At 42.0% G+C, this 22,075-nt stretch overlaps 1 protein-coding gene across 2 annotated transcripts in view; it reads right to left on the bottom strand.

Moving 5' to 3' along the window:
* LOC126108562 (GA-binding protein subunit beta-1-like) overlaps positions 1–22,075 on the bottom strand; it is a 165,471-nt gene that overhangs the window by 84,226 nt on the left and 59,170 nt on the right. For both annotated transcript variants that reach the window (XM_049913848.1, XM_049913847.1), the window contains exons 2-3: positions 2,394–2,563; positions 2,229–2,276 (exon numbers count right to left, since the gene is read on the bottom strand). In XM_049913848.1, the coding sequence (XP_049769805.1) occupies positions 2,229–2,276; positions 2,394–2,484 (139 nt within the window). In that variant the 5' untranslated portion in view covers positions 2,485–2,563. The remainder of the gene's footprint in view (positions 1–2,228; positions 2,277–2,393; positions 2,564–22,075) is intronic.

The raw sequence follows: 22,075 nt of genomic DNA, 5'->3' as shown, positions 1-22,075 counted from the left end.
TGTTGTTGCAACTACAAAAATGCGTGATTTTTTTCACTAGGCACTTTTCACTTTATTGAGGTAAAGCATCATCTGTGGTCTGTAATTAAGCTATTTACATCTTGATTTGCCTTTACATTGAAAAACAGTTCGTTAAGAACACATTATTTTGAGATGTTCTACAGTACTATACATTTCTTATGGTTTTCGCTACCCATTTATACGCACGCATCTTTGTAATGGCAACGACAGAACAAAAATACCCACAACAAATCAATAATCCCTGGCATTTACTGGCGATTGAGAACAGGCGTTGTTAATTTTCGTGTCTCTGTGATCTCCATGTGAGTGGATAATCGTAGGTTTACTCTAATGTAGATCTTTGTCCCAGACGAACGAAGAGGCTATCTGTCCACAGCTCCAGTGCTAAATTCACGTGGCCCATCCCTGCTTTGGTGTATGTAAGGAAATAAAGTGGAATACACCTATAACCTTTTTGTATAGAAATAGTCGATGCCAAGTAACTTGTATAGGTGAACAGTATCTCAGCTGTTTAATTAAATGAATTTCATATGATGTCAGGCTAAAATGCATGGAAGTGAAACATGGACGATAAATAGTTTGGACAAGAAGAGAATAGAAGCTTTAGAAATGTGGTGCTACAGAAGGATGCTAAAGATTAGATGGGTAGATCACATAACTAATGGGGAGGTACTGAACAGGATTGGGGAGAAGAGGAGTTTGTGGCACAACTTGACTAGAAGAAGGGATCGGTTGGTAGGACATGTTCTGAGGCATCAAGGAATCACCAATTTAGTATTGGAGGGCAGTGTGAAGGGTAAAAATCGTAGAGGGAGACCAAGAGATGAATACACTAAGCAGATTCAGAAGGATGTAGGCTGCAGTACGTACTAGGAGAAGAAGAAGCTTGCACAGGATAGAGTGCAATGGAGAGCTGCATCAAACCAGTCTCTGGACTGAAGACCACCAGAACAACAACATGTCTTTGTGTACGGCGAATCCGTTACAAAGCTTTCTAATAGATAAATAGTTTGATAAACGCAGTCACCTTGCCGTTTAAAATTGTCTCCTCCCCTTTGACTCAGACAGTGTTCGATTATCCTGGAAGCTATCAAAGGTAATGCCAAGTGAATCTGAGTAAATAATACGTCGCTACAAGGTCGGCCGTATCTTCGCGTATCTCTTGCGTTTAGTTGGTAGTTTTTGTTTCTTTGGGTTCGATCACTTAGTTGATTTGTTGCTTCAATAAATCGCGATCCCGTATGCCACTTGTCTATGGTAATGGGACACCCGTTCCTAACATAACCTTTTTTCATAGAAATAGTCGATACCAAGTAACTTGTACAGGTGAACAGTATCTCAGCTGTTTAACTAAATGAATTTCATATGATGTCAGGCAAAAATGCATAAAAAGATATTAACTTGTTACACTCTGCATGTACGGTTAAAATTATCCTTTCTTTTAGAAACATTTGAAATTACGAAATATGTGGCATACCTAAAATTCATATTATTAATTGTACAATCTAACGCTAATTATTAAATTTATTTCCCGATTCATTTATAAAATAATGTTATAACTTACTGATGATTATTCCTTTGACAAGAAAGTATGTAGACGCTTTTGCTTTGTAAACTCTTTGGAATATTATGAGTACTGCGGAATTTCCGAGGTAGTGGGTATGTGTGTGATGGAGGCACATGTATTTCTTTTATGATCGGCACTAACAACGTAATTTGGATTATTAAGTGGAAATTGTAAAGACAGTGTAATATTGAAAAATGCGGCAAAGAATAAAATTCAAGAAATCTTCATCTTTTATTTAGTCATCACGAACCAACAAAGCAAAAGCAAAATTTCAGCCTCAAGAATGTACCCTAGACGCAAAAACTGGAGTCATCAACAAGAGAAAATGAAGGTAAGTAAAAAGTTTTTATTTTGTATATCTTACGTCTTTCGAAGTTTTGAAACTAATGAGAACACAAAGAAAAATTTAATATAGGTATGTGGGAGAGTGAGATTACAACATGCAGTGAACAATTTATCCACCCACGAGGCGAGAGAGGACCAATGGAACCCCACTCGGTGTAGTAAAGTACAACCCCATTTCCTGCTGCGGCTCCGTAAGGTTTTGTAAATGAAAAGACAGAGCGGAGTTCGTCGTGAAATTAATATGTCCAACTTTTGACGTATCTACGAATAATGGTAAAGTAGTACCGGTACTTACGTGGCTCGTCAGTTCTTAATCGATCGACTGTGGCCTCCGTAACGTATTCTGAAAAATAAATTGATAATATCTCAGTGGAAAAATAGAACATGTATTTAATCAGATACTATAAAATTATTGGTCATTGCTATACCGAGACTTCCGTCAACTGCAATAAAACGTTACCTGTTGTGTTGGACTCTGGCTCACTGAAGTCGGTGGCTCTGACTACCGCCATTAAAATGTAGATTAGCCAAATACTGGCTCTGTAGATCATAGTGCCGGGATAAAGTTGCTACGTCAAATAAAGAACTCCCTCAAAATATCTTCATAAGATTTTCAGACTGCTGAAGAACCTGTAATTTTATGAATAAATGAGTTAATTTTCTTTCTACATGGTATAATACACTTTAACTTGTGTAAATTAATGTTTCAGTCCGACTAGGATCCTTATCACTTTACAAGACATATCACTTATAATATACTGATGCAGAGAGATGGGGTGGGAGGGTGTCTTGAGTATAGCAGCGGCTTTAGGCAGCTAAACGAGCCTTAGGCGGGTACGGACATGCCAGCACGCACTTCCGAACATGTTGCTGGGTGAAACTAAGTACTTGGGGAACTTCATAGCGGCAACTGAGTGCTGACTCGAATGATTATTTAAGGGGCTCCGGAAAGGCTCAAAATCATGAAAAGTTCAATTTTTACTTTTTTGCGTTTTCTGAATCTGCAGACTATTACCTTTTTATAGATATATAATTTATTCAATTCCGAAGACTAGAACTATTTTTAAATTTTTTTTTAAATGTGTTCTACATGGGCGTGACCCACTGTGGCGCTGTTAAACTGCTGTCAAATTGTGTTATTATTAACGTCCGTGTTCATCAGGTACATTTTAGTGATGTGAGATAAAGTATGTATTGTGGCTAACCTGTGATGGTTCAATATATATCGCTGGTGTGATTGTCGATTGTTTCATGTTTATTTACTCTGTCGTTATCTCTAAAATATTCGTAATTAATTCTGTTTCTTGAGTCTCTGTTTTGTTGAAGTATAATCATGAGTAAAAGTAATAGCTGTTGCGACTTTCAATGATGGCAACATTGTAAGGTGCAAGGTATTTAGAAATATGGGAATGAAGACAGGTTCTAACATGGTACGAGCGATGCTTGCTTTAGTCAAGGAACGCCTTCGGGCTGCAGACAGGGCTGTAAAGAGTCTAGAAATACAAGCAAGAGTAAACAGGAGGAGGAACAAGAGGAAGCTGGAGGAGGAGTTTGCAGAGGATGAAGACAATCCATCCTATGGACCTGGAATGCACTAAAAAGTTAATCCAATCTTTGTCGCTCGATTCCCAAAACTTTTATTTTCTCATACTAATTACATGTTTTCTAAGGATCTTCCAAACATATTTGTTTCAAACTTTCAGTAAATGTTACACAGTACCTTCTGCATAATTTAACACAGCCTTTTTCCAAAAAACTGTATATTTTTGAATATATAAATAAAAAATTGCAAAAAAATATTGTGAATTTTCATTACAAATGAAAAAAATCATCTTTAATAACTGAACTAAAATTTTGTAAAATCCCTGTGTTAAGTTGTAGCCCATATTCCAATAAATAATCTGTAAAAAGTTCAACTTCCTACCTCAAATACTTTGTGAGGAAAGATGTAATTTATAAGCGTTATTTTAACATTGCAAGTATAGGGCGTTCCGGAGCCCCTTAACCGTTCATAGTTTATGTCTCGAGAGGCCACAAAATGATCGTCATGGATGTACGCTATGTAATCAAAAGTATCCCGACACCTGCCCGAAAACGACTAACAAGTTTGTGGCGCCCTTCGTCGGTAATGCTGGTAGTCAATATGGTGTTGCCCGACCATTAGCCTTGGTGGCAGCTTCCACTCTAGTAGGCATACGTTCAATCAGGTGCTGGAAGATTTCTTGGGGAATGTCAGCCCATTCTTCATGGAGTGCTGCACTGAGGAGAGGTGAGGCCTGGCACGACGTTGGCGTTGCAAAACATCCCAAAAAGAATCCATAGGATTCATGTGAGGGCTCTGTGCAGGCCAGTCCATTACAGGGACGTTATTGTTGTGTAACCAATTAGCCCTAGGCCGTCCATTGTGAATAGGAGCTCGATCATGTTGAAAAATTCATTCATTATGCCCACATTGCCCTTCAACAGTGGGATGCACGAAGGTGATTAAAACATCAATGTAGGCCTCTGCTGTAATAGTTCCACGCAAAACAGGAAGAGGTGCAAGCCTCCTCCATGAACAACAAGACCACACAATAACATCACCGCCTTAGAATTTTACTGTTGGCACTACACACGCTGGCAGATGACGTTCATTGGGCATTCGCCATACTCACACCCTGCCATTCGATCGCCACATTGTCTACCTTGATTCGGCACTCCACACAACGTTTTACCATTGTTCAAGCGTTTACGCTCCTTACACCGAGCGAGGCATCGTTTGGCATTTACCGGCGTGATGTATGGCTTATGAGCAGCCGCTCGACTCGAAATACAAGCTTTCTCACTTTCCGCCTGTGATAGTACGTGCAGTGGATCCTGATACAAAAAAAATAAATAAATAAATAAATAAAATAAAATAAAATAAAATAAAAAAATAAAAATGGTTAAAATGGCTCTGAGCACTATGGGACTTAACTGCTGACGTCATCAGTAGAGTGGGACGTCACAGATGGTATTTCAGCGCCAAAATCTGTGTGCATACTGTACGCTCTTTGTGCCACTGGCGTCTTTCGGTTTTTTGGGTTTCGTCTTTCCGGTTTCAGCAACAGCCGTTCTCAGTAAATAGTTGCAGTGATGTCACGAGAGGTAATTCTGAAATTAGCACCTAGGCGGATAGGTAAACGCGAGAGTCAACACGAACATTCTCTGGGTGGGGCTTGGCGGAAGGGAATTGAGCTCAGGCTCAAGCTTTAACTTTGTGAGCGACTTGGAGCATTCTGAAGGCAGTATCTGTGATGGATTTTGGAGCACTGCAACTTCCTGCTTATGATGTTCAAGAGAGCATCATTTGCTGCAGCTGATGGTCACGGTGGCATGTGATCTGGGTGCGACAATGGTTGGTACCAGTATGTGGGAGAAACTGCGATCTTTCAGGAGGTCGTATCTCGGAGTTCTGTTAATCACAAAGGATCCAGTGTTTTAGGTAGCCCTTGGCCTATCTAGCGTTTGCATACCTGTCGGAAGAACGCGCATACTGTAGCAATATTACAGTACAAAAAAGAAAAACTCCGTGCGAAGAGTCCATGAATACCCAAAGCTACCGATCGGCCGCCATATCACCCTCAGCCCACAGGCGTCACTGAGTGCGGATTTGGAAGACCATGGCCGGCCGGTGTGGCCGTGCGGTTCTACGCGCTTCAGTTTGGAACCGTGTGTCCGCTACGGTCACAGGTTCGAATCCAGCCTTGGGCATGCATGTGTGTGATGTCCTTAGGTTAGTTACGTTTAAGTAGTTCTAAGTTCTAGGGGACTGATGACCTCAGATGTTAAGTCCCACAGTGCTCAGAGCCATTTGAACCATCTGGAAGACCATGTAGTCAGCACACCGCTCTCCCGGCCATATGTCAGTTTACGAGACCGGTTCCGCTACTTGTCGATGAAGTAGCTTCTCAGTTTCCCTCAGCACCCGATAGACCGGATGGTCACCCGTCCAAGTGCTAGCCCTGTCTGACAACGCTTAACTTCGCTGATCTGACGGGAACTGGTGTTACGACCGCGGCAAGGCCGTACGCATCTTACACTACAGGGTCCAAATTTAAACATTACGCACTTCCTCCACTCCAGGCAAACTGAGCAAATCAGTTGGTTCTTTTTGCGCCGGTCGTGAACTAGGCTGTACCTTAGGTAGCTTTTAAAAAGACGATTTTTTCAAGTGCTGTTCCTGAGAAAACTATGCAAAGCTATGATTTTTTGAGCACGGTAAGTATCAATTGGGGGATTGCCACTTCTATCATTTCAGTTCATGGTAGATATGCCGAAATTTTCACCGTATTTTTCCAAGACGGTATTCTCGGAGCACTTTTTTCAATATCATCCAGAGGTTTAAGGTTACAATAGCTACGATTAATAAAAGGTCTGAGGCGAAAGTGTAGTTTCAACTGACATAGTGAACAAATGAAAGAGGTTTTACAATCATCGCAATGGTTGTGAGGTGCCGAAATTAAATTTTTAGTCATTATTTCTTCACTAATAAGAATTTATGATGCCCTGTCCATAAACAATGGGCACTTCATGCCCTAGGTGGTACTTCAGCGACAAGAGAATGGGCTGAAAAGCGTTTTAATAAGCCTGAAAAGAACTTAAAACATCATTTATATTTGGAAAGTTAACAAATTCGATAAAATATTTCTACTAACATTTTTACTTTTTTAATACATCATAAGCTGGGCATTTTCGATGAACAGTGGTTATCAAGCAAAGCACCCAAAAAATGTAAAACAAGAGACTGTGTTTAAACCATATATTAAGAGTACTTATTTATAGCTTATATGCATCAAAGTATATAAATGAGAGGAAGTACATACATAACCTTTCCAGATTGTACTGACGTACAGAATTCTCTTTTGTACAAGCAGGACACCGTGTTACAGACCAGCAGGAGGAAGTGCCTGTCAGAGCACAAAAAAGGCGAATATGTTCCCCTTTAAAAGTCTTTGACAGGGAGTGGGGAGCCAGCTGCATGAACCTGTGTTCCTTACCAAACGCTTTGGCATGAGAACACGCTCGCGGTTTTTTGCGCTGAAACAGAGTAGCAGAGAGATATTGCGCACGTAAGGGAAGGAGGCAGTGCCAGTGAGGGACAAAGAGGAAGAATATAATGGTGGTGGAAGAAAGAACATGTCAGGGAAAGAGAACGACAGATTTATGAAGGCAATAACAGTGGGGACGAATGAGAGTGAGATATTGATGGTCAGTGAGAGACTGCGGCAATAAGACAGATGGAGAGATGGATGGAGAAAGAAACAGTGGAAGCAAAACAGAGAGGAGACAGTGGAAATGAGAAATACAGACGAGTGGAGACATACACAGCGTTGGAAAGGGGCAGGGGTGGGAGGGGGGAGGGTTGTGTATAGGGAAGGGCACATTTTGAATTGAAATTTGAAACACGTGAGTGAAATAAAAAAGGTAGGTTCAACCTTCCAGAAAATTTGAACTTAATTAAGTGGTTCATACATTCTCTCAAGAATAAAAGCCCTTCTGGTTTTGATGGTGTTTGCAATAGAATACTAAAGATTTGTTACCATTTAATAAGTCTGGTATTGTCTGAAATATGTAATACATCGCTGATTCAATACATTTTCCAAGAGAGACTACAATATGCCATCTTTAAACCCTTCTTTAAGAAAGTTGATAAGAGAAACGTCAGTAAATCCCGACCTATTCCACTGCTGACATCATTTTCCAAAATTTTTGAGAAGGTGATGTATTCTAAAAACGTATATCTCACATTGACAACAATAATATCCCCAATAAATCACAGTTTGGGTTCCATAAGGGTTGCTCTACTGAGAATGCCATTTCCATGTTCACACACCAGATATTACACGCATTAAATAACAAAATAGCACAGAGAGGTATTTTCTATGAACTATCCAAGACATTTGATTGTGTGAATCATAGTATCTTACTAGATAAATTGAAGTTTTATGGTATTGATGGTATAGCCAACGAAGGGATCGTGTCATATCTAACCAAACGAATGCAAAAATTCAACGAACGGAATCAAGGGACACAATTCTGATTGGGGAGAAATCACATATGGAGTTCCCCAAGGCTCAATATTAGGTCCACTACGATTTCTCATTTATATAAATGATCTACCAACTATTGTAAACAAGCAGAATTAGCTCTTCTTGCATATGACACCAGTATTGTAATCACTCACAGTATTCATACAGAAATGGAAGAAATGGTGAACAAAGTTCTCAAAAGTATTATTGACTCGTTATATGCGAATGGTGTCAGCCTGAATTTCACAAAGATACGTCATATTCAGTTCTCCACCTCTAGAGCAACTGCACCAGTGATAAGTGTACCACACGTTGAAGAAATAATACATAGGGTGGAAACTTCAAAATTCTTAGATGTCCGTATTGATGACAATTTAAATTAAAAAAAAACACATTTTGGAACTCCTAAAACAACTTAGTTTGAGCACATTTGCACTTAGAATCAGGGCAAATTTTGCGGAGAGAGGCATCAGTAAGTTGACAGATTTCGATTATATTCATTCTCTCGTGTCATATGCAATACTGTTCTGGGGTAACTAATCTTTCAGAAAGATCTTCATTGCCCAGAAATATGGTGCAAGAGTAATACGAGGTGCTACCTAAAATTTTCGGGACTGGTGCTGCCACCTGTTGAAAACTTTCCCTTTGGACTAACGGTCACCATCACCCTCAAAGTAGTTCCCATCCGCACGTACACACCGGTCCCAGCGCTTCTGCTACGGGTGAAACGTTTTCTGTAAGTCCTGTTCTTTGAGGGTGTTTATCACCGCCAGCAATGCTTTTTGAATCCTCTCAAGAGTGTCGAACCGACGGCCTTTCAACTTGAGTTTCAGTTTTGGGAATAGCGCGAAGCCACAAGGTACCAAATCTGGCACGTACGGTGGGTGGAATACAACCCCCATCTCGTTTTTTGTCAAAAAGGTCCTGGTGAGCAAGGACGTGCGACAGGGCGCGTTGTCGCAATGCAGCAGCCAGTTCCCTTGACGCCAAAGTTCGGGCCATCGTCGCTGCACGTTTTCACGGGGCCGTCGCAAAACGCCACAGTAGTACTCATAATTCACTGTTTGGTTGGGTGGGTCGAACTCTTTGTGCACAGTTCCCTTGTTATCAGAGAAAACGATGATCCTGCTCTTCACTTTGCTCTTCACCTGTCTCGCCTTTTTGGGTCTTGGAGAGCCCGGGCTCTTCCACGGGGGCGGTTGTTGCTTTGTCTCTGGGTCATAACCGTAAATCCAGCTCTCGTCGCCTATGACAACCCGTGAAAGGAGGGTTGGATCATCAGATGCGGTCTGACGAAGGTGCACACTTCAACACGCTGTGCCTTCGTAAAATCGCCACACACCAAACAGAGAGTATTGTGGAAATCAGTGTGGGCACTAGAGATGGGCAAAACTGTTCTTTTCAGAGATCGGATCAGAACTGTTCAGTCCCTGAAATGAACTAGCTCTTTTTCATGACTCACCACTCATTCACAATAGAAAATAAATGGAAGGCACATTGCCCTTTAAACTTGGTTTATTCCAGTACTATACCTGTATTTTGATCTTATTTGATCCTATTATGAAGTAACACAAATAATGAGTAAGAATTTTGTATTGTTTATTGAAATTTCCACGATATGACAAAGTTTTTGATTATTGATTTATTTTGCACTATCGTGGTTTTTTGGGTGATCGGAAAACGTTGTAACTTGTGATCTACATTAACAATATATTTGGCTATAATGTGTTAAAATTTCATTAACCTCATACAAATACATCACAAGCCATATATTTTTAAAGTAAACATTTCCTTCTGAAGACGCCTAAAATCGCGAAATCCGTACCAGAATAAGAAAAATATATATATAAATTTGACTGTAAGACTAAAGTGCTGCATATAGCCTTATGCAGAATAAAACAAGGAAATATTGGTGTATCACATTTTGCGATACGTTTATTGGTTCGCTCGTAATTAAAGCGTAAATTCGAGTGTCCATAATAAAAATCCTATAGTAAGAGGAGTCGTCAGGAACCTGATCTGATCAGTTTAAACAAATAAAAATAAAATAAAAACAAATGATGTATACATAACATAATAATGTAATATACATAGCGGTATTACTACGAAGAACAATATCCAGTAGAGACGAACTCCGATGCAGAGGCGCTGAGTCAAGTAGGTCGAGCCGCGAGCTGTATTACTGCATGAGCTAAGACTGCAGAGACCAGAGTGACACCTGAGTTGCTTTGCTCAACACTCTGGCAAGAGTCGAGAACGGTGGGATGAGTGTTGAGCAGGCGAGTTCCGAGGGTGGGGGGAGCGGTGAACGGCCACAAGTCACCCGCTCCGAGACAAATCGCCCGTTCTCTTGCGAGCAGGTTGTTGCAAGTAGTTCTTATGTTCTCCGCTAGGATGCTCTCTGTCCTGTTGCTCGCATCAACTGCCCAGAGGGCAGGACGTGCGACTGAAACGATCGCCGACCGAGTGCGACGCTAAGTTAAGCTGCACCAGACACTGCACGCGGCAGAGGACGCACAGAGACGGCACGGCATATGTAAAACACAAAATCCAATGGGGCACTGCACAATGCAGGCAGCGAAGGTAGAAGCAGGGCAGAGGCCGGCGCTGGCTGTGTTGTGTGGCGTAGAGTGTGCTCTGACCAGCAGAGGCCCCGCTGATATGCTCCGTCTCTCTCTGTGTCTCTGTCTCTCTCTCTCTCTCTCTCTCTCTCTCTCTGCTGTGGGAAACGTTTGGAGCTACCGTTCTGTTTTTCTGAATCACTGATTGTTCACTCCTTTGAAAGATTCAACTCTATGAATCAGTTCAGGAGCGAATCCCTCATCTCTAGTGGACACGCACCACGTCCTCCCACCTAAATGACACTCTGCACACTGGCTCATCAGATATGCAGCTCTCGCCACGTAGTTGTGCAAAGATATACTACTGCTACTTTCCAGATGGCAGCAGCAGTCCCGAAAATTTTGGATTACCTCGTACGTGACGCTCACCTGTGATTTTCTTCTAGACATCTGTTTAAGAAGTTGGGCATTCTGACTACTGCTTCACAGTATATTTATTCCCTGATGAAGTTTGTTGTAAATAATCCTCTTCAATTCGAAAGGAATAATGAGATACATAAGGGGTGAAACGAGGGCACCACGCTGCAATCTAATCTCTCTGATTTTATCCTTATGGTCTCTACGCAAGATCTACGTAGGAGGGAGCAATATACTACTTGACTCTTCAGTGAAGGTATGTTCTCGAAACTTCAACAAAAGCCTGTACCGAGCTACTGAGCGTCTCTCTTGCAGAGTCTTCCACTGGAGTTTATCTATCATCTCCGTAACTCTTTCGCTATTACTAAATGATCCTGTAACGAAGCGCGCTGCTCTCCGTTTGATCTTCTCTCTCTCTTCTATCAACCCTAACTGGTACGGGTCCCACACTGCTGAGCAATATTCAAGCAGTGGGCGAACAAGCGTACTGTAACCTACTTCCTTTGTTTTCGGATTGCATTTTCTTAGGCTTCTTCCAATGAATCTCAGTCTGGCATCTGCTTTACCCACGATCAAGTTTATATGATCATTCCATTTTAAATCACTCCTAATGCCTACTCCGAGATAATTTATGGAATCAACTGCTTCCAGTTGCTGACCTGCTATTTTGTAGCTAAATAATAAGCGATCTATCTTTCTATGTATTCGCAGCACATTACACTCGTCTACATTGAGATTCAATTGCCATTCCCTGCACCATGCGTCAATTCGCTGCAGATCCTCCAGCATTTCAGTACAGTTTTCCATTGTTACAACCTCTCGATATACTGCAGCATCATCCACAAAAAGCCTCAGTAAACTTCCTATGTTATCCACAAGGTCATTTTTATATATTGTGAATAGCAACAGTCCTACTACACTGCCTTGCAGCACACTTGAAATCACTCTTACTTCGGAAGACTTCTCTGCATTGAGAATGACATGCTCCATTCTGTTATCTAGGAACTCTTCACTCCAATCACACAATTAGCCTGATAGTCCATATTCTCTTAAACGACTGTTGGGAACTGTATCGAACGCCTTGCGGAAGTAAAGAAACACGGCATCTACCTGGGAACCCATGTTTATGGCCCTCTGAGTCTCGTGGACGAATAGCGTGAGCTGGGTTTCACACGATCGTCTTGTTCGAAACCTATGCTGATTCCTACAGAGTAGTCTCCAGAAAAGTTATTATACTGGAACATGATACGTGTTCCAAAATTCTGCAACTGATCGACGTTAGAGATATAGGTCTATAATTCTGCACATCTGTTCGACGTCCCTTCTTGAAAGCGGGGATGACCTGTGCCCTTTTCCAATCTTTTGGAACGCTACACTCTTCTACAGCACACCGCTGCAAGAAGGGGGTCAAGTTCATTCGCGTACTCTGTGTAAAATCGAACTGGTATCCCAACAGGTCCAGCGGCCATTCATCTTTTGAGCAATTATAATTGTTTTTTAATCCCTCTGTTATCTATTTCGATATCTACCATTTTGTCATCTGTGCAACAATCTAGAGAAGGAACTACAGTGCAGTCTTCCTCTGTGAAACAACTTTGGAAAAAGATATTTATGATTTCGGCCTTTAGTCCGTCATCCTCTGTTTCAGTACCATTTTGGTCACAGAGTGTCTGGACATTTTGTTTTGATCCACCAACCACTTTGACATAAGACCAAAATTTCTTAGGATTTTCTACCAAGTCAGTACATATAACTTTACTTTCGAAGTCGTTGAACGCCTCTCGCATAGCCTTCCTCACACTACATTTCGCTTCGTGTAATTTTTTTTTGTCTGCAAAGCTTTGGCTATGTTTATGTTTGCTGTCAAGTTCCATTTGCTTCTTAGTAGTTTTCTAACTCGGTTGTTGTACCACAGTGGCTCTTTTACTTCTCTTACGATCTTGCTTGGCACATACTCATCTAATGGACATTCTACGATGGTTTTGAAATTTGTCCACTGATCCTCAACACTGTCTGTACTTGAGATAAAACTTTTGTGTTGAGCCTTCAGGTACTCTGAAATCTTCTTTTTATCACTTTTTCTAAACAGAAAAATCTTCCTACCTTTTTTAATATTTGTATTTTCGGCTGAAATCATCGATGCCGTAACCGCTTTATGATCGATGATTCCCTGTTCAGTCTAACTGTTTCAAATAGTTCGAGTATATTTGTCACCAGAAGGTCTAACATGTTATCGCCACGAGTCGGTTCTCTGTTTAACTGCTCAAAGTAGTTTTAGATAATGCACTTAAAAAAAAATTTCACTGGATTCTTTGTCCCTGCCACCCGTTATAAACGCTTGAGTCTCCCAGTAAATTAAAATCTCCACCCAAACTATAACATGGTCGGGAAGTCTACTCGAAATATTTTCCAAATTTTCCTTCAGGTTTTCTGCCACAACGGGCTGCTGAGCCAAGAGGCCTATAGAGACATACAATTACCATGTCTGAGCCTGCTTTAACCGTGACCTTCACCCAAATTATTTCACATTTCCGATCTCCATCAATATCCTTCGATACTATTGCACTTTTTATCGCTATAAACACGCCTCCCCCTTCAATGTCCAGACTGTCTAAGTTTGCAATGTGTAATAGTGAATGGTAGGTATTGCTAACTCAATCTGTATTTCCTTGTTTTCATTTTAGAGGAAAAAAGAATTAGATGGTGATGTTTAGAGTACGAAGAGATGTACAAATTGATTTGCAGAATGAATGTAAAAGGAGTCGTACCACATCATCACGATTTATCGTGTAAAATGATCCATGGAACATGAAAGTAACTAACTATCTAACTGCTGAGGTGTGATGAAGACTGTGGCAGTGGGAACGAAAGACAATTGTGTCTCCTAAGTGATGTAGGAGACACTGGCTGTGGGAAGCAGTGGAAATCAATGGGAGAATAGAGGAGCCATTGGGTGACATAGGTAGACAGTGCTCGTCAGAGGAAGACGCTGAGTATGTAGGTTTAGCTACAAAGAAGGACTGGGTAGGAGGACTTAGAATCTGCTGTAACAGTTGTGTTACTAAATGTGACACTTCTGTCACTCAATGTAACTGGGTTTTCTCTTTTGATGCTGTCAATTGTCAGGATGAGCATTCTCAAGCATTCTGTCAGGGTGAAAATATTAAATAAATAAACTTTTCTCTCTTACAAAATGTGGGCAGGGTGGGTTCTTCCTTGGCTCGGGTATGAGGTCGAATGAAACATCATTTTTGCATAAGATAACTTTTATTGAAAGTTTCGTACAACTGTTATCTTACTGGACGTTCTGGTTCGGAGAGCGGCAGCCGTGTCGTTTGCGTAGCCTTCTGCTGCGGCAGCGGCGGCGGCGGCGGCGGCGGCGGCGTCTGATTACGCGTAGCTGTGTGTATCTCGTGTCGCCGTCTCGCCCAGCTGACCGGAGACGCGCAGCGCGAGGTGGCTCGTTTAATTATTGCGAGCGACGTCGTGCATCGGGTGGTGATACCTTGAATGTGGCGTCCCAGTGTTTCTCTTCTCTAAGCGGCCGCGTGTGTTGTGCGTCGTCCAGCAGAGCGACGCGGCGGGGGAAGGCCAGTGTCCCGGACTCGAACCACGGACTCCCGCTTGCCAGTCTTCGGCTGTCAGGTCTTCATCCCAGCTCACAGGTGACTGCTGAAGTGAGGCCGTCTCCTTCCCGTCCTCACGAGTCACCCGGGTATGTAAAATCAGACTTCAAAATACCTTTTAACTTCTTCTTCTGGCACTGAGGCTGCTGCTTGCTATTCTATTACAGCGGCGGACTCGGTGCGTCTGTGCATGATGTAGTCTCTTCTTGCCTGACGATCTTCAGCACCGAAACTAACTTAAAACAACTGCTACGCTTCTTCTTCGTCTTCTTCGTCGCTCGTCTCCGTCTTCGTCTCCGTCTTCGCCTTCGTCTTCCTCTCGTCTTCATCTACATCTGTCGGGCCCACTGCGTCTCGCGTATTTATTCACTTCAGTTTACTGGAGGTGAACGACTTCACGGCCATTGCCTCTTCTGTCACGTTGAAAAGATTCTCGAAGATTCTTCTTAACGTCGGTCATTGGCTCTTGGGATGTAGGTGAGGGCCTTTGCTCACATGCGACAACTGAGAAACACGTGAGCCGGTCGGGCGATGCCCTGACGGCTGAATCGACAGCGCCCGCTTATGTGGAACTTGCTGACTTCACGGTCATTGTCTCTGCTGTTCGGCCCGCTGTGTGCCAGTATGTAACTCTCCAAACTAAACCAAGTTTTCCATTTATATTCTAATTTCTAGTTCACTTTGATTTCACTAATTTATTTACTTAAGTACCACTCAACACTGCGTTAAAAACGCGGAAATGAGTTCATGCGCTAAAATTTTTGAAGAGGACGGCGGGATGAGGATTGGCGCAGGTGCTTCAACATTTTTCTGACACGATCTTCTAAAGAGGAAGATAATATCTTAGTTATGCTCCGACAGGACTATTTTATCGCTAGCATACAATAGTGATTAATATTTGCACCATGTATGGTAAAAGAAGACCTCAGATGGAAAACTAAGCAAAGCAGAAAGTTGGAAGTAATATATAGGAGATTTATACAACGGCTATGTACTGGAGGGGAATATTATGGAAATGGAAGAGGACGTAGATCAAAATTAAATGGGAGATATGATACTGGGTGAAGAATTTGACAGAGGAGTGAAAGACCTAAGTAGAAACAGGACCCCAGGAGGAGACAACATTCCATTAGAACTACTAATAGCTTAGGGAGTACCAGCCATGACAAAAGTCTTCCATCTGGTGAGCAAGATCTATGAGAGAAACGTTATGACACAAGCGAAATACCCTCAGACTTCAAGAAGAATATAATAATTTCAATCCCAAAGAAAGCAGGTGTTGATGGGTGTGAAAATTACCGAACTGTTAGTTTAATAAGTCACCTCCAAAATACTAACACGAATTCTATACAGACGAATGGAGAAACTGGTAGAAGCCAACCTCGGGGAAGATCAGTTTGTATTCCGTAGAAATGTTGGAACACGTGAGGCAATGCTGACCGTACGACTTTATCTTAGAAAATAGATTAAGGAAAGGAAAATATACGTTTCTAGCATTTGTAGCTTTAGAGAAAGCTTTTGACAAAGTTGACTTTCCAATTCTGAAGGTGGCAGGAGTCAAATACAGGGAGCGAAAGGCTACTTACAATTTCTACAGAAACCAGATGACAGTTGGAAGAGACGAGGGGAATGAAAGGGAAGCAATAGTGCAGAAGGGAGTGAGAAAGGGTTGTAGCCTATCCCTGATGTTATTCGATCTGTGTACTGAGCGAGCAGTATAAGAAACAAAAGAAAAATTTGGAGTAGAAATTGAAGTTCAGGAAAAGAATAAAAACTTTGAGGTTTGCCCATGACATTGTAATTCTGCCAGACACAGCAAACGACCTGGAAGAGCAGTTGAACCAGATGGACAGTGTCTTAGAAGGAGGATATAAGATGAACATCAACAAAAGCAAAACGAGGATAATGGAAAGTAGTCGAATTTAATCAGGTGATGCTGAGGGAATTAGATTAGGAAATGAAACACTTAAAGTAGTAGATGAGTTTCGCTACTTTGGGAGCAAAATAACGACAGTTGAAGTAGAGAGGTATAAAACGTAGACTGGCAATCGCAGGGAAAGCATTAATGGAGAAGAGAAATTTACTAACATTGAGTACAGATTTGTTGGGTTGTCCTTTCTGAAAGTATTTGTGTGGAGTGTAGCAGTATATGGAAGTAAGACATGGACGATAAGTAGTTTAGACAAGCACAGAGTGGAAGCTTTCGAAATGTACTGCTGCAGAAGAATGCTGAAGATTAGATCACGTAACTAATGAGGAGGTTGCAAACAGAATTAGGGAAGAGAGTAATTTGTGGCATAAGTTGACTAGAAGAAGGGATCGGTTGGTAGGACATGTTCTGAGGTACCAAGGGATCAAAAATTTCGTACTGGATGGCAGCTTGGACGGTAAAAATCGTATAGGGAGACCAAGAGATGAATACACTAAGTAGATCCAGAAGGATGTACGTTCCAGCAACTACTTGGAGATGAAGAAGCTTGGACAGGATAGAGTGGCATGGAGACCTGCATCAAACCAGTCTCTGGACTGAGGGCAAGAACAACAGCAACATATTAAAGGAAATGTGCTTCAGGACTTTTGAAAGAGTGCACATGGGTTTTCGTAGTTAATACTTTGAGATGGGAAGTCTGCATGTACATGCTCCACTTTTAAGCTGTACTCCTGCGTTTAACTTATTATTATATATCAAGAACTTTCATTTGCATCCGTACTAATGTGAGGCAGCTTTCACTGTTACTTGCATAATGTCAGTAAACATTTATCAGATTCGTACTGTTATCCTTTGGTGTTAGACAACATTGTTAGCCACACGGGAATTATCTTTTCCGTCCACTGCCTCTTAACGTGGCTTACTTGCCCGTGAGTACAAGGGCGAGCCAGCCGGCAGTGGACGCCGTGCGTTTGCCCACGGCGCCTCTGTTATTCCGCACGCGCCACGTTTAGGCGCTGCACCCAGGCAGAGGAGTGATACACAGGGTGACTCACGAAGATATGCAAATACTTAAATATGTTCCAGAATGAGATTTTCACTCTGCAGCGGAGTGTGCGCTGATATGAAACTTCCTGGCAGATTAAAACTGTGTGCCCGACCGAGACTCGAACTCGGGACCTTTGCCTTTCGCGGGCAAGCGCTCTACCATCTGAGCTACCGAAGCACGACTCATGCCCGGTACTCACAGCTTTACTTCTGCCAGTATCTCGTCTCCTACCTTCCAAACTTTACAGAAGCTCTCCTGCGAAACTTGCAGAACTAGCACTCCTGAAAGAAAGGATATTGCGGAGACATGGCTTAGTCACAGCCTGGGGGAGGTTTCCAGAATGAGATTTTCATTCTGCAGCGGAGTGTGCGCTCATATGAAACTTCCTGGCAGATTAAAACTGTGTGCCCGACCGAGACTCGAACTCGGGACCTTTGCCTTTCGCGGGCAGGAGAGCTTCTGTAATGTTTGGAAGGTAGGAGACGAGATACTGGCAGAAGTAAAGCTGTGAGAACGGGGCGTGAGTCGTGATTCGGTAGCTCAGATGGTAGAGCGCTTGCCCGCGAAAGGCAAAGGTCCCGAGTTCGAGTCTCGGTCGGGCACACTGTTTTAATCTGCCAGGAAGTTTTAAATATGTTATTCTACAAGTAAAACTAAACAAAAAAGTTCATATAAACATAGGTCCGCAAGTGTTTAGTTACGGAGTTACGGCTAATAAGAGATTTTGCCTGAAATTTAGCAACTTCACTAATATGGAGCCATCGCAAAACTGTACGAGGTTAAAATAAAGCACGATTTCCATATATTTTGTTGTTATTTGTCTGTTGAATCTAATGGACATGTCCCAGACGTGTGGCTGCGGTGGTTTTCCAGAACATTCAGAGAAGCAAAGACTATTACAGAAGTAAATTTGTTTACTTCCCTGAAACGAGCAACAAAATCCGTTCACACCCGTGCAGCTAAATGCATTGAACTCGGTGTAGACATTTTTGAACATTTATTGTGGATTTATTGTGAAATTGTATGTACACTGTACAACTTCGTTAACACGGAGCTTTTGTTTTTTCCGGTTTAACATGAATTCACGTGTGCTACGGTATTAATACAAGCAGATTATCTGATACATTCATACAGTTTCACTCAACGTTATTACCTTCATTTTTCCAAATTTGTATTTTCTACAACTTCTGTTGAAAACTTTGTGCAATTATCTGGAATTTAAAAAAACAAATTGGGCCAAGTAGTTAATAACCTAAAAGTTTTACGAAATTGCGTCTCCTCCGGATGTTCTGGAAAACCACTGCAGGCTCACGTCTGGGACATGTTTTAGTAGATTCACCAGACCAATAGCAACAAAATAAATGGAAATCGTGCTTTATTTTAACCTCGGACAATTTTGCGATGGCTCCATGTTAGCGAAGTTGATAAATTTCATGCAAAATCTTTTATTAGCCGTAACTCCGTAACTAAACATTTCCGGACCTATGTTCATCTGAATTTTTTTCTTTAGTTTTACTTGTAGAATAATATATTAAAATATTTGCCTATATATGTCAGCATGGCAGTGTGGTTACATGTTCCATCTACAGCGCCAAATATTCGTGTAGCCAGTCCCTCATTTTATAAAGATTCAGAGGCTCGGTTTTCAATTTTGTCTATAAAGTTAATTAACCAATTTTCGTCGTCTGTATGTATCATGCTATAGCGCTACGTTTATAACTTCTGTTATGAAGAGCGTATCCGTTGTCTGTGATAGATGACGGAATGGGGGGGCGGGGTGGAGTCCCATTCATTTTGTGGATGGAGATTATGAAGAATTGTTTATTTACTATCAATATACCACTTCCAACTACTTATGATAAGATACCTACTAAAATAAATAGCTCTAGGATAAGGACCAGATTACTGTCAGATGCCTACCTGCTACCGTGTCATTCTCTGACGTATGCCGAAACTGATTACTTCGTCACAGTGGCAGCGAGCCCCGTACAGACGCATTAGATTTATTTGTGCAGACACTGCTTTTCCGCCAACGGACTTTAGTTTCAAATGTGGAGAAACTAAGGAGATAACAAAGTCATCAGACCACCAAAAACAGAAATTCTGTTGGCTATGACCGAGTGTTTATACACTCATCACATCACTTAAGGTTAATAATAATGATGGCCTGATGGAGTTTCTGCTGATTTGATAGGATCACCCTTTAGCTATTTATGTAATCAACGACTTGGTGCATACTTCCTAACAGACTTAAATGTACTATAGGAATAGCGATCTATAAAATTAAACATAGCCAGACCATCTTTAATTATTTGCTTGTTTCACTCCTTCCACTCTTTTCAGAATTCTACGAAAAAGTGGCTACGAAAGAGTAGTGACGCTTTTAATTGAGCAGGACTCTTTAACTGCTTCACAGCTTCACTTTGAGGACTTCTCCACAGAAAATGGGACATAAAGTGATTCATTAGCTAATATGGTAAATTATCTTGTTGGTGTATTTCGTGACTGGGCGAAAATCTCCGATCGTGAGGAACACAAAGTTGTACTTGGCATCTACATCTACGTAATTAATCTGATATTCACAATAAAATGCCTGGCAAAGGGTTCAATGGACAACCTTCAAGCTGTCTCTCTATCGTTGCACTCTCGAACGGCGAGTGGGAAAAACGAGCACCTAAATTTTTCTCTGCGAGCCCTGATTTCTCTTATTTTATCGTGATTATCATTTCTCCCTATGTAGGTGAGTTACAGCAAAATGTTTTTGCAATCGGAGGAGAAAACGTGTGACGGAAATTTCATGAGAACATCCCGTCGCAACGAAAAACGCCTTTCTTTTAATGACTGCCACTCCAATTCACGTATCATGTCTGCGGCACTATCTCCCCTGTTTCGCGATAGTACAAAACGAGATGCCCTTCTTTGAACTTTATAGATGTCATTCGTCAGTCCCACCTGATGCGGATCCCACAGCGCACAGTAATACTCCAAAATAGGGTGGACAAGTGTGGTGTAAGCAGTCTCTTTAGTAGAGTGTTCTGCCAATGAATCGCGATCTTCGGTTTGCTCTACCCAACACATTATCTATGTGATCGTACCAGTTTAGGTTATTTGTATTTGTAATCCCTAAGTACTTAGTTGAATTTACGCCCTTAAGATTTGTGTGACTTAATACGTAATCGAAATTTAGCTGATTTCTTTTAGTACCCATGTGAAACTTCACACTTTTCATTATTAATCAGTTGTGGTGTAAGTGTAATTCGTCTTCCATATGTCGAGTCTGACATTCGTAACGGACGTCATAGGGTGTTACAGGCCTGAAATTAAGCTCAGAATGAGGGCGAACACGACATGAGAGTTCCGACAAAGGCCGGTGCTGGGAACACTCTCGCTCTCAATCTCCATGAATAACCTTGTAGAGACTCTGGCGTGCGGTTAAAAAACTACAGCTCGTGGCCCAAACACAATAATCAAGAATCCAAACTCGTGGCCCAAGCACACTAATCAAGAATCCAAACTCAGCCTGAGAGGTGGCATGATCCCCCCCTCATATTTCTATCTTACGATTCTCCTCTCTAATTGCATGCGGTGGAAAGTTGCTATTCCTTCACACATGGACTTCCCACGCAGCGTCTCTCGTCACCCGGGTGGTCCGGTGACAGGCAGGCTCTGTAGACTTTGAAAGGGTAAGCCGACGGGTGTGAGAGAGTCGAGTGAATGCTTTCCAGATGCCGACATTGTCAAGAGGCACGCCCGCAGGGGCCTGAAGTAGCGGCTGGGCTAGAGGTTCCGTTACTTCGCAGAAACTTAGCGAAAACACTTTCTGGCGGGCTACCAGCGAGGCGTGGGAATGACTTGTGTACCCAGGCAGCTGTGGCGGGAAAATTACCGCGCTTTCTGCAAAATCGTAACTGTGATTGGCTTACTCAGGGCATAGCTCCGTGACGTAGCAAAATCGGCGCAGAAATTGATGCCAAGAATCTCCATTGGTGGAATGGCAGTGTTCTGGCAATGGAGTGGAATTTTCCGCCGGTTTTCGAGTTGATGATTGGAACGGTTAACCACGGTCACTGACGTGGGGGCGGGAATGTTCTGTGTTCGGTTTTGTACGGGTGCTCTTGTGGGTAGTCGGCTCTCGCCTTTCGGTCGAGGACGTCGAAGCAACCAGCCATCGCCTCCGGTACGCCAGATCGTGTTCTGGCAGTTAAGAAGACAGTTTGGTAATGTATGTCTGCAGCACCGGCAGATAGGGATTTTCCTAGGTGATAATCAGAGCTCAGCGGAGCGCGCCTGTTCGTCTTTTTCTAACTTTGTTCTGTCTTGAGTAGCAGCAATTAATGTTGGGTTAGCTGTGTGTCTCTCTTAAGATTTGAGTTGCAAGGAATTGGCTGCACATACCGCTTTGTCACAATACTCACAATCTAGTTTAGGGACAACTTCACATTCACAGCGTTTGTTTGAGTATCCAATTTGAGCCAATTTGATGTGTTGTAAATGTTTCATGTGTTTTTGT

This window comes from Schistocerca cancellata, chromosome 11, assembly GCF_023864275.1.
Source record: "Schistocerca cancellata isolate TAMUIC-IGC-003103 chromosome 11, iqSchCanc2.1, whole genome shotgun sequence".
Taxonomy (NCBI): Eukaryota; Metazoa; Arthropoda; class Insecta; order Orthoptera; family Acrididae; genus Schistocerca; species Schistocerca cancellata.
This window is presented reverse-complemented; position numbering and strand designations above follow the sequence as displayed.